The 12,311-nt window shown below is 36.7% G+C and overlaps 2 protein-coding genes across 2 annotated transcripts in view; both read right to left on the bottom strand.

Annotated features, from left to right (window-relative positions):
- Positions 1-1,089: 1,089 nt before the first annotated feature.
- Positions 1,090-8,778, bottom strand: LOC130553173 (B-cell receptor CD22-like). The gene is made up of 14 exons (XM_057331964.1): positions 8,733-8,778; positions 8,468-8,524; positions 7,922-8,254; positions 7,510-7,758; positions 7,048-7,392; positions 5,725-5,970; positions 5,200-5,457; positions 4,801-5,058; positions 4,402-4,659; positions 2,327-2,590; positions 2,181-2,259; positions 2,031-2,076; positions 1,561-1,772; positions 1,090-1,476 (listed from the first exon to the last, which is right to left on the bottom strand). Exons 2-14 carry the CDS (start codon positions 8,514-8,516, stop codon positions 1,443-1,445), a joined length of 2,631 nt encoding a protein of 876 aa, XP_057187947.1. The 5' UTR covers positions 8,517-8,524; positions 8,733-8,778; the 3' UTR covers positions 1,090-1,442.
- A 2,175-nt stretch (positions 8,779-10,953) lies between these two features.
- LOC130553057 (B-cell receptor CD22) overlaps positions 10,954-12,311 on the bottom strand; it is a 2,632-nt gene continuing 1,274 nt past the window's right edge. The window contains exons 2-4 of the mRNA XM_057331798.1: positions 11,378-11,641; positions 11,223-11,310; positions 10,954-11,077 (exon numbers count right to left, since the gene is read on the bottom strand). Of these exons, the coding sequence (XP_057187781.1) occupies positions 10,954-11,077; positions 11,223-11,310; positions 11,378-11,641 (476 nt within the window). The remainder of the gene's footprint in view (positions 11,078-11,222; positions 11,311-11,377; positions 11,642-12,311) is intronic.

The following is a 12,311-nucleotide window of genomic DNA, read 5'->3' as shown; positions in this document are numbered from 1 at the left end:
TTGGCATGTTCTCCTCCAAACAGATAACGAAAACAACAAAGTTTCATAATGATTATGCAGCAAGCGTTTGTGTCAAACCAAACATACCATCAGTCATTGTAGACAAGTTTCTTCACTGTTTTCAATACTATATTAAAATTATATCATACACCTATATTACAACATTAAAGATGTAACTTTATCCTACCCGCCAGAAAACAAAAAAAGAAGAACTTTATCCTACCTTTTAAGCCCCATCTGGTAAATCTTGGGAAAGATGGTCAGCTCCTGAAACACAACAGTAAATGACGCTCCTGCATTTTCTTAATTATCTGAAGAGCAATAAAAAAGGTGTTTCTTTAAATTATCTTAAGTAACAGGTACTGACAATCTCTTTATTGTGAAATAATATGTTGTTAAATCATGCCTTGAATTTGCGTCTGCCTTTTCCTCCTAAGACCTTTATGAGATGTTGTGTAAAGGTCTGCCGTTTATCACTTTAAACAATATAGCATTGGTTTAATTCATCATTATCAAACACTTGTTTGTCTGACATCAACACACATCACCGTCCCTCATATATTTTAAATTATTTTAAATTAAAACAACTGAGCATTTGACTATTTAACAACATTTCCCGTTTTTGAAGTAGGCTAAAACACCCAACAAGGCGCCATTTTGTATCTCAACTGAGCTTCTCATTTTGACACTTGTCACACTTAACATTAAAACTTCTTCCTCGTCAACGTGAAAGCGTGTAAAATATACACTTAAACACACTATGAAACTACTTCAAGAATGATTCACTGCGTTTTACGCGAATTCAAACCACAAAGCATATGGCGTCCTGAAATCAACGGCCTGAGGAAATGAAAACCGCGCGCTCATTTCTGACACGCGCACAGCGCCTCTAGTGGCTCAAAATGCAATACACCTGTTTCTCATATAAAACAAACCTTCACTCCTGTTTAAGAAATGGTTTGAGGCTTGAATTAAATAGACAGCATTGGGCAAACACAGAGTTTGGCTACAGAACATAGCAGAACTGCAAATATATATATTTTTGATCCCCTTGTTTTATTGGACAATGAGATCACGGCAATGTTCAGATTTTATTTATTAAGTAATATGTTCACACTGTATTAAACGAAAATGCTGTACATTTACATTGCAGCAGAAAGAGTAAAAGCTCTTTGACAAACACAATTATCATCATAAATCTGTTAAAATGCTATTTAAATAATAACAATTATATTAAAACTGCAAAAAAAGCTTTTAGTTAGGGTGTAGATTATGATGAGCTACATAAAAAAACAATACTGAAAGTCTTTAACGTAAATGTGAATTAAGTTCTTGTTAAAAAAAACAGGTTTCAATTCAATAAAAGACTCCAGAGTTTGAAATGGTTCTGTTGATAGTGAGTCTTGTTATTGGTCGCATGTTTGAGACTGATGACATGTTGATCATTTAATTGAACTGTAGATCACATCAGTCGAACTGGGGGAAAAAGAACCAAGAATACATTGAGATATATCAGATTTTCTAGATTTTAATTTTGAAGAACAGTTCAATGTTTCTTACGTGTCAGGATCAGACGTAGGATTCAATTTAAAGTTCATATACTGACACTCCTCCTGTTCCTTTTCACAGCTCTCTTTCTTTCTGATGTATTGGACACTGACGTATTGAACATCATCAGCATCAGCAGACACTGAGACTTCTCTCTGATTGGCTGATGATACTAGTGAATAAAGTGGAACATCATTGGCTGAAGCTGCTCCTGCTTGATTGTCCTGAAGTGTTAAAATAAATAAAACAATCACAATATGAGTGAGAGAATTTTCAGCCAGCCATCAAAATAATTAAATAAAATTGATTTAAAATATTAGATCTTGCACCTGATAGATTTCAAGTAAACAGTGTATATGTGATTGACAGACGTCAACTCTCAAAATTTGTTCAGTACTTTATTAAACTCGACATTGAAATCAAATGAGTCACGTGACGAAACAAACACACTGTAACTCTGCTGTGTGTATAAGCTGGTTTACCTGATTTTGACTGTTAACTTCAGACCCACCGTCTTTCCATTTTTTCCTTAAAAACATACTAAATTTCATAATTTTATAAAGACATTGCAAAATGAGGAGCAGACACTTTCATTTATGTTATTTATTAAAATCATCATTCACATTACTTACCCTATAAACAGGATGATGATGAAGAACAATCCTCCACATCCTGCAACAATCCCAGAAACTACAGCAGAACTCTGAACTCCTAAAACACATGTTGATGAAGATCACATCATAAAAGATGACACATGTAATATCTTTAATGTAAATACCTTTAACAGTGAGTGATACAGCAGCTGATCTCTGAGATCCATGTTTATTCTGAGCCACACAGTAAAACCCTCCACTGAGACAAGAATTAATGTTAGTGATGCTGAACGTCTGTCCAGATCCAACAGATGATGTTTGATTCTCTTTAAACCAGCTGTAGATGTGAACAGGTGGATTTGATTCACTGCTGCAGGTCAGAATCACTGAATCACCCTCCAATATTACACCAGAAGAACTGATGGACGCCGAGACGTTCCTTGGTGGGTCTACAACAGACAAAAAAATCTTTAACACTAACAGCACACCCATTTTGTTTATATGTTTGTGAAAGTCAGGTGCCAAGGTGTCCACACCAAAAGGGCAACACATACCCAGAAACACAGAACTTCTTCCAATACAATGAACTCCCCACACAGTTTGTGTCAAGGATGGCAGGAAAGAACCCAAGCGCAGGCAGGCAGTGACGGGGTTAACAAAAAACAATACTTTATTAACAAAACACAAAACACCCTCGATGGGGAAAACAGAACAGCGATAATACAAAACAAAAGACTTCCCACGAGGGGGGCAAAACAAAAGCAAGAACAGCAAACAAACCAAACTAAAGAACACTAAAACAACTTACTAACAAAACCGGATCACAGACAGGGCAAGGCGATGGCAAGCAGCTGCACATAACATACGTATACACAACGCATACAGATACAATGACAGAGCACAGGACAATGAAACATGAGGACTATATAAAGGGGAGGAAATCAAGAGGGAACAGGTGTGAGACATGAACTAATCAACAAGCAATAACGAGGGATACAAAAGGGCGGGAAAACAAACAAAGACCGGAGAGAGTATCGAAGACCGAAAGGGTCAAAAAGACTCTCTCCACACATAACCAAAGACTTTGTCATGACTCTGCTACAGGACCAAGAAAAGCATAACTAAATGAAGCAGAGCCATGACAGTTTGCATCTCCATCTCAGATAGCATACAACAATGAACGATGATCCCTTCTCCCCCTCTCCTCTTTCTCTCCAACTCAACTCAGGGCACTTCAAAGTTCACCCATGAACTGGATTTGACAAATACCATCTCTTATAGGAAAAAATCTTCATATGCGTGTACAATGGTACAATGGTCTCATTTCCAAAGCAGTAGAGCAGATCATCACATGGGTTTGAGGGTGTAAAGATATTCTGCTCACTGTTGTGGGTGTGTCTTCATTTTAAATGCCCATTTGTGGCCTGATCAGATCCAGGACATAGTCCTTTACAATGTAAATTGTAACCTTTGGACACACAGCACTATGTCTTTTCCATCGCATCTTTTTCTACTGTCAGGTATGCATCTTAGACTCGTAGACTAATCTTTGAGGATTTGATGTTTTGTTTTGTATTCTCTGAATTGATTTGTAATTGTCAAGAAACATCTACCTGACTAATAAATTGTCATGTTTGAATTTATTCTGAGTTTATCAACTCTTGCAGATCACGTTATATCCATTGTTACTGCAAATCTACTTTCAGGTTAGTGATGGACTAAAATCCTGTATTACGTGGAGCACCGTGGCACGCCATCTAAGTTTTCATAGTCTAAGGGGACTAGATCAAATAATGTTTCAGCAATGAGCTGTAGGGATGGCCATCTGAGCATTACTAGTCATAGAATCTCTGGCAGTGACCAAGACTGACGAGTTTGTGACCGTGAGATCCGCGTATAACGGCCGGCGCAAGACTCTATGCGACACTGAGAATCGGATGAATGAGTGTAATTTAGAATAAGGCATAGAAGAATAAAACATTGACCCAAATTGCATGAGTATTATCAAACGTAAATACAAATAATATCATTCAATGAGGTTTTTCTTTTTATCTTTTGGAGTCAGATAAGAATACACAATGTTTAAGTAATGTTAACAACAACCCAGAGCGCAGGAAAGAAAGAACGCGCGCGCATGCCTTCGCCACGCCGCTTGGACTGCGTGGTGGTTCTTCTTCTCACATTTGTCACCACATTACATTTTGCATTCTTCATTTTCACAGCATCAAAACCATGTAAGAGCTACAACACTGTCGCTTACACATCACATTCAGCATCACAGCTTCTGAATATTTCTCTCCGTGTTTATTTTCGGTCTTGCATTTGTATTCTCCGCTGTGATCTGATCTGATGTTTGAGATTCTGTAGATGTTTCCAGATCCTACAAACGTATGTCCTTTAAACCAGCTGTAGATGTGAACAGGTGGATTTGATTCACTGCTGCAGGTCAGAGTCACTGAATCACCCTCCACTATTACACCAGAAGAACTGATGGACACTGAGACATTCCTTGGTGGGTCTACAACAGAAAAAAATGAAAAAGAAAAGAAAATGAAACAAGAGTTGGTATTTAGAGGTATTGGTATGAAAGGTCTGGTTCTAGCAACAAATGCACAAAATGACACATTTACATGATCAGATAAACATAACTGTCGCTTACACATCACATCCATTATCACAGCTTCTGAATATTTCTCTCCATGATTATTTTTGGTCTTGCACTTGTATTCTCCGCTGTGATCTGATCTGATGTTTGAGATTCTGTAGATGTTTCCAGATCCTACAAACGTTTCTTCTTTAAACCAGCTGTAGATGTGAACAGGTGGATTTGATTCACTGCTGCAGGTCAGAGTCACTGAATCACCCTCCACTATTACACCAGAAGAACTGATGGACACTGAGGCATTCCTTGGTGGGTCTACAACAGAAAAAAATGAAAAAGAAAAGAAAATGAAACAAGAGTTGGTATTTAGAGGTATTGGTATGAAAGGTCTGGTTCTAGCAACAAATGCACAAAATGACACATTTACATGATCAGATAAACATAACTGTCGCTTACACATCACATCCATTATCACAGCTTCTGAATATTTCTCTCCATGATTATTTTTGGTCTTGCACTTGTATTCTCCGCTGTGATCTGATCTGATGTTTGAGATTCTGTAGATGTTTCCAGATCCTACAAACGTTTCTTCTTTAAACCAGCTGTAGATGTGAACAGGTGGATTTGATTCACTGCTGCAGGTCAGAGTCACTGAATCACCCTCCACTATTACACCAGAAGAACTGATGGACACTGAGGTTTTCTTTGGATGATCTAAAAAAGTGATTATGTAAATAGAAGTCAATAGAGAATTGTTCCATATATAAAGATCTATTTCTGAACTGTTGCACGGTGAAACAATCTGATATTAAATTGTCAAGATTAAACATTCATATTCACAGAGTGGATTATTAAATAGTCATGTTTGTCATCTCGTCAATATTTGTCATAAACGTAGTAATTTGGTTCTGTATGAAATATTTTAATTCAGAAATCTAGAAATATTTGATCTTGTATGTTAATGAATCAGTGTTTACTTACATTCTACACTGAGATAAACACCAGGAGAGGACAGATGTTCATGTCCTCTTATAGCACATCTATAGAGTCCTGAATCATGACGACTGACTGACTGCAGATGAAACTCATTCACTGTGTGTTCAGTTAATGTCTGTGTGTTTCTGGACCAGATGAATGTTGTTTCTTCAGTCAGTCTGCAGGTGGTTTTACATGTAAGAGTGACTGAATCTCTCTCTTTCACTCTCTGTTGTGTCTCCACCTGGAGGTCTGACAGCAAAACAACAACAAACTCTCTTTAAAATAATGAGGCTGCAGTTTTTAAAATGACAGTGTAAATAGTAAATAGTGTCCCTAAAAAAAATCAAAGTTCATTCAAAAATAAAATTTGTGTCATAATTTACTCACCCTGCTGCCATTCCAGGCGTATTTTACCTTTTCTTATGCTGAACACATAATTATAATAAATACCTGGTTCTTCGTAGCTTTGTCATTTTTTATAAATAAATCCATCATTTTGCTTCAGAGGACATTTATTAAACCGCTGGAGTCATGTGGTTTATTTTTAGGATTGATGTAGGTGCTTTTTGAAGCTTCAGAAACATGGCCTCCATTAAATTGGCATTAGAGAAGAGTCTGATTTTTGATTTCTGAAACTGGGACTAGGCCTTAGTTAAACTAGGACATTTAAGTATACAAATATGCCTTACAAAAACATACCTGGTGTGTGCATCTTAAGACAAAACAATGCCACTGATATACTGTCTGGGAACCCAACCCCTTTGAATGATGAATAAACCCAAGAGGCATAATCTGTAAAACATTCAGATGCAGGGCAAAGGCTACAGCTCAGAAAACTAAATCATCGGCTATCCTCACAATAGTTCTTGATATCATCTTAATCCAGAATAAATTGTAGACTGGGCTTTCAACCAGATTTCCATTACACGATTATCATGACCAAAAGATTTCCCAATAACAATAATATCACAGTATATCTATTGCAATGTTGTTCTTCAAAGAGATTTATGATATCAGTCAAATTCATCTTTGTTTTTTTTTCTCTTTTATGTTTTTTCTTTTTGGGACTCTGTGTGAATCATGAAAACAACTTGCTTGAATTAAAATACATCAGTGTCGTTGTTTTGTCTCAAGATGCACAACTGTAACGGTTTTGTTTATGGCGTGTTTGTTAAAACTACTTAAATGTCCACTGTGTCCGTTTAGAAACAAGCAGGCTGATCACACTCTAAACATAATGAAATTCTTTAGTCAATATCATCACAACTATGCATTCATCACATCGAAGTTATAATGTCTCATGTCTTCTGTGTGTTAATATAATACCTGTGACATCAAGCTGAACTCCAGGAACTCCAGTCCATACTTCATTCAATCCAATTGTTGTAAATCTGCAGTAGTAGACGTGTTTATCAGCTTCTGTCACATCTGTTAAAGTGATGCTGTGAGTGTCTTTATTTCCACTGTGACACTGAACTCTTCTGTCTTCTGGGTTCAAACACATGTCATCTGGTTCTTCAGTAGTTACAACAGCTTTGGTCCAGAAGGTTTTATTGACCACATGGTCAGGAGGAAATTTTAAAGTACAGGACATTCTCACTGTTGAGCCTCTTAATGCACAAACATATGAAGGATTGTAATTCACTGCCCAATCCTGCTCACCATCAACATCTGAAACACACAAATCGCTAAATAATTGAATAAGTTTTCGCAACAAGTACATTAACCTTTAATTTTGCATTATTTTGCCACCAAAGATGTCTGTTTGTTGAATCAGTGTTTACTCACATTGAACACTGAGATAAACACCAGGAGAGTAAAGACGTTCATGTCCTCTTATAGCACATCTATAGAGTCCTGAATCATGACGACTGACTGACAGATTAAGTTGATTGAATATAACTTTTCCTTCAGTTAATCTCTGCCCATTTCTGGACCAGATGAATGTTGTTTCTTCAGTCAGTCTGCAGGTGGTTTTACATGTAAGAGAGACTGAATCTCTCTCTTTCACTCTCTGTTGTGTCTCCACCTGGAGGTCTGACAGCAAAACAACAACAAACTCTGTTTGACCATCATCATAATACAGAATAAAATATATCAACATCATCACAACATCAACTTTATGAATGTATATCAGATCAGAGTTACACAATATAATGTCTCATGTCCTCTGTGTGTTAATATGATTCAGTAGATCTACCTGTGACATCAAGCTGAACTCCAGGAGTCCCTCTCAATTCTCCACTGTATAATCCACTTGCTGTAAATATGCAGTAGTAGACGTGTTTATCAGCTTCTGTCACATGTGTTAAAGTGATGCTGTTAGTGTGACACTGAACCTTTTCTCTGTAATATGTGTCAGAACACAGGTTTGGTGACATTGAATAAGGTTGATGTGTTATTATGGTCCAGTATGATGATGTGACCTGATGATCAGGAGGATAAATACAGGACATTCTCACTGTTGAGCCTCTTAATGCACAAACATATGAAGGATTGTAATTCACTGCCCAATCCCGCTGACCATCAACATCTGAAACACACAAATGAGAAAATTATTAAACAATGTGTTAATAAGTCTTGGCATATCATCGTTTTGTTTTTTTATTTCATTTTGAAAACGTAGAGTTCACATTATAAGACAAAAAGAGTGAAGTGCACGGTTCATAAGCTCTTTTGAGAGAATTGAAGTCAGAATGTATAAAGTGAGTGTTTAAGTGAAGACTGAAGTGTGATCTGCACTTACCAGCAGTCATGAGCAGAAACATCAGAGATAATGTGAAACATGTCGCCATAGCAACCTCTACAATCATATGAGATGAACATATGAACATCACAAACACTCATTTCTGCATCATTTCATTTAGTGACAGAACATTAGAGGTTCACAAGATTCACTGCTCATTCACACAGTGATGTAGATCAAATATTTTCTTTCTTTTACTAATGTTCACTTTGTTCCGGCTCTACAGGTCGATTTACTAGTTAAAACAATGTAAAAACGATCTTACCGTGCTGTAATGAGCATCTCTGTCAATGCACAAATAGGAAATGAACAAGATGTACAGGCGTGTTTAAATGATGGACTGTTGGTGGTTTTCACACTTATATATGTGCTCCTTAACGCTTAATGAATATTTTCTTCCTCTTTCTGAGTGTATGTGTCCTTCATCTCAACTACATGAGCGGAACTCAAAGGAGAAACAAAGTGAATGAATAATTTAATGTTTTGAGATTGAAAATCACATAACAACAAACATCATCATCATGTCAAAGCTTTATATGAGAATATGTCACAAAACATTGAGGACAACAGTGAGAAGATCAGAACTGCAGGAGCTTCAGATGTGATGAAGCATCTAATGTGATGTTTGTAGATCTTAGTATCACTTCCTCTTTCAAACACATTTTTGTGTTAAGAGTTACGCCCCAGTGCTCATCTCTCACTTTGGGTTTTAAGATTCCGGGACGTCTATGAAAAGAAAACCCCTGGTGTGCAGCTTCTGTTGGCAAGTTTGAAGAATCCTGTCTGAGGGTTTGAAGGCCCAAAGAGACCTCACAAGCCTCACAAACATCAGGACAAAATATTATGTCAAGTCAGACAGCCATATCTGGAGTTAATCCCGATTAAATCAAAACCGACCCTTCATTCATCTTGACTGATCTGTCTCACATAGACAGGTGTCTGTTTGGATGATCTCTATATGATGTCTCCAACGCACTTCTGCGCATTCAAACTGACATCAACACTGAAAAAAGGTTTGTTGGAATTACTCAATTTATTCATGTACATTTTAACTTTTTTTAAACTGCAAGAAAAAAAGGTTAACATTTTTTAAATTGTGTGGAACCGATGATTAAATTGAGTAATTCCAACAAACCTTTTTCTCCAGTGAAGCTCAGTGATACAGCAGAATCATCGTGATTTTTTCTGAACATCAGACAGCATGAGTGATTAAAATCATTAGCGGTGAATTTCCACATTGAAAGAAACACCAGAAACACATTAGCAACCAGAAACGATGCTGCCATGACAACAACAGGTTTCATTTTTGGGTGAACTGTTCCTTTAAGACGTGTGTTACTGTGTAGATCTCTGAAACACGATCATCAGCCCTCTAGTGGATAAAACAGACCACAACATCCATTCTCCATTCAACATCAGCATCAATGCACTCACTTACTGAACTTTCATGAATAACATGTTGCAATACAGAAATTGAGTTTACAAATGGACGAATTATGTTTTTGAAACTAAGATATATAAAAATGCACTTCAGAAGCCTCACGGAATAAGAGAAAGAGTAAAATGATGACTGATGCTCAAGCTGATGTTCTAGACAACTCAGATTTAGGATATTTCCCACCTCCAGTTTGGCGCTCTAAAGTTGTATTATTATTACGGTCAATATTAGAAAAAAAATGAAAAAGGCTTTCGGGCAATGTTTTATTTAGTTTTTTTACAATAAGGTCACACTGAAAGAAACATTTAGAGGAAGACTAAAAGCTCTTTGACAAACAAGCTATTAATCTGTCTGAAACACTTGAAAGCGCTTGAGCAAGTGAATGTAGAATATGTGTCTACTTAATCTGCTAAAATCTGTGAAATGCTATTAAAACATGAATGCATTAAATAAAATATAAACGCCTTCTGCTAGGAGGTGGATTATAAGCGGTATATGAAAACATTAGAAGACTGTGATATTAAATGAATAGGTTTTAGTTTAATAGAGGGATGCAAAAAAATCCAGAGTTGAACAAGTTTCTGTTCTGTTTCTCTGTTGAGTCAAAGATCTCAGGCTGTTGACATGTTGACTGAACTGTAGATCATATCAGCCCACCTGCACACAAAACATGAATGTGTAATTTCAGATCTTTTATCGTCTGAAGGTAATAATCACATGTTAGTGTTTAACACACAGAGATGTGAAGAACAGTTCAATGTTTCTCACCAGTGAGGATCGGAGGTAGGATTCATTTTAACGTTCATATACTGACATTCATCCTCTTTATCCTCATTCATCACGTCTTTCTTTCTGATGTGTTGGACACTGACGTATTGAACATAATCAGCATCAGCAGACACTGAGACTTCTCTCTGATTGGCTGATGATACTAGTGAATAAAGTGGAACATCATTGGCTGAAGCTGCTCCTGCTGATCCACTAAAGCAATTGTCCTGAAGTGTTGAACAAATAAAACAATCACATTAAATAAATGTGCAGTGAGACATTATTGCATAATAATTTGACTAAAATTGATCAATTGGAAACAAACACACTGTAATTCTGCGTGTATTTGCTGACTTGCCTGATTTTGCATGTTAACTTCAGATGCACCGTCGCTTCTTTTCTTCCTAAAGAAAAACAGACAAGAGCCAAAAGAAAATGAAAAGATATTAATTACAAATGTAATAATGCAGATCAGGTTAAAATTTAATGACATACAGCTTAGAAATGCAGTTATGTTCTTGGTGTAGCAATTACTTAATATTCACCAACCATATAAACAGGATGATGAAGATGATGACGAAGAACAATCCTCCACATCCTGCTACAATCCCAGAAACTACAGCAGAACCCTGAACTCCTAAAACACATGTTGATGAAGATCACATCATAAAAGATGACACACGTAATATCTTTAATGTAAATACCTTTAACGGTGAGTGATACAGCAGCTGATCTCTGAGATCCATGTTTATTCTGAGCCACACAGTAAAACCCTCCACTGAGACGTGAATTAATGTTAGTGATGCTGAACGTCTGTCCAGATCCAACAGATGATGTTTGATTCTCTTTAAACCAGCTGTAGATGTGAACAGGTGGATTTGATTCACTGCTGCAGGTCAGAGTCACTGAATCACCCTCCACTATTACACCAGAAGAACTGATGGACGCTGAGACGTTCCTTGGTGGGTCTACAACAGAAAAAAATGAAAAAGAAAAGAAAATGAAACAAGAGTTGGTATTTAGAGGTATTGGTATGAAAGGTCTGGTTCTAGCAACAAATGCACAAAATGACACATTTACAACACACAAATGAGGAAACTATTGAAGACATAACACAACAACATGCAAGTTTATATCTACATTTATTTTTCTTTCGGAAAATCATTCAAACACTCGTGCAGTTCGTGTAATAAGACGAGACACAACGTATGAAATGAGCGTAAAAGTGTGAAGACTGAAGTGTGATCTGCACTTACCAGCAGTCATGAGCAGAAACATCAGAGATAATGTGAAACACGTTGCCATAGCAACCTCTACAATCATACAACATACAGATATGACATGAGATGAACACATGAACATCACACTCATTTCTACATCATTTCATTAGTCTGTTTTTCATCTTCAACAACTACAGTCATGATCATGAAAATATATTTTGTTTGTTTTATAAATGTTTACTGTTCTTTCCCATTAACAGCTCTACAGATGGTTTTACTCTTAAAACGATGTAAAAATGGTCTTACCGTGATGTGATGAGCCTCTGTGTCGATGCACAAAGAAGAAATGAAATGAAGATGAACAGCAGTTTTTAACTGATGGACTGTCGGTGGTTTTCACACTTTAATGAAAAGCTTC

This window comes from Triplophysa rosa, linkage group LG4 (assembly GCF_024868665.1).
Source record: "Triplophysa rosa linkage group LG4, Trosa_1v2, whole genome shotgun sequence".
Classification (NCBI taxonomy): Eukaryota; Metazoa; Chordata; class Actinopteri; order Cypriniformes; family Nemacheilidae; genus Triplophysa; species Triplophysa rosa.
The sequence above is the reverse complement of the archived record's forward strand: the minus strand, read 5'-3'. Positions and strand labels throughout refer to the sequence as shown.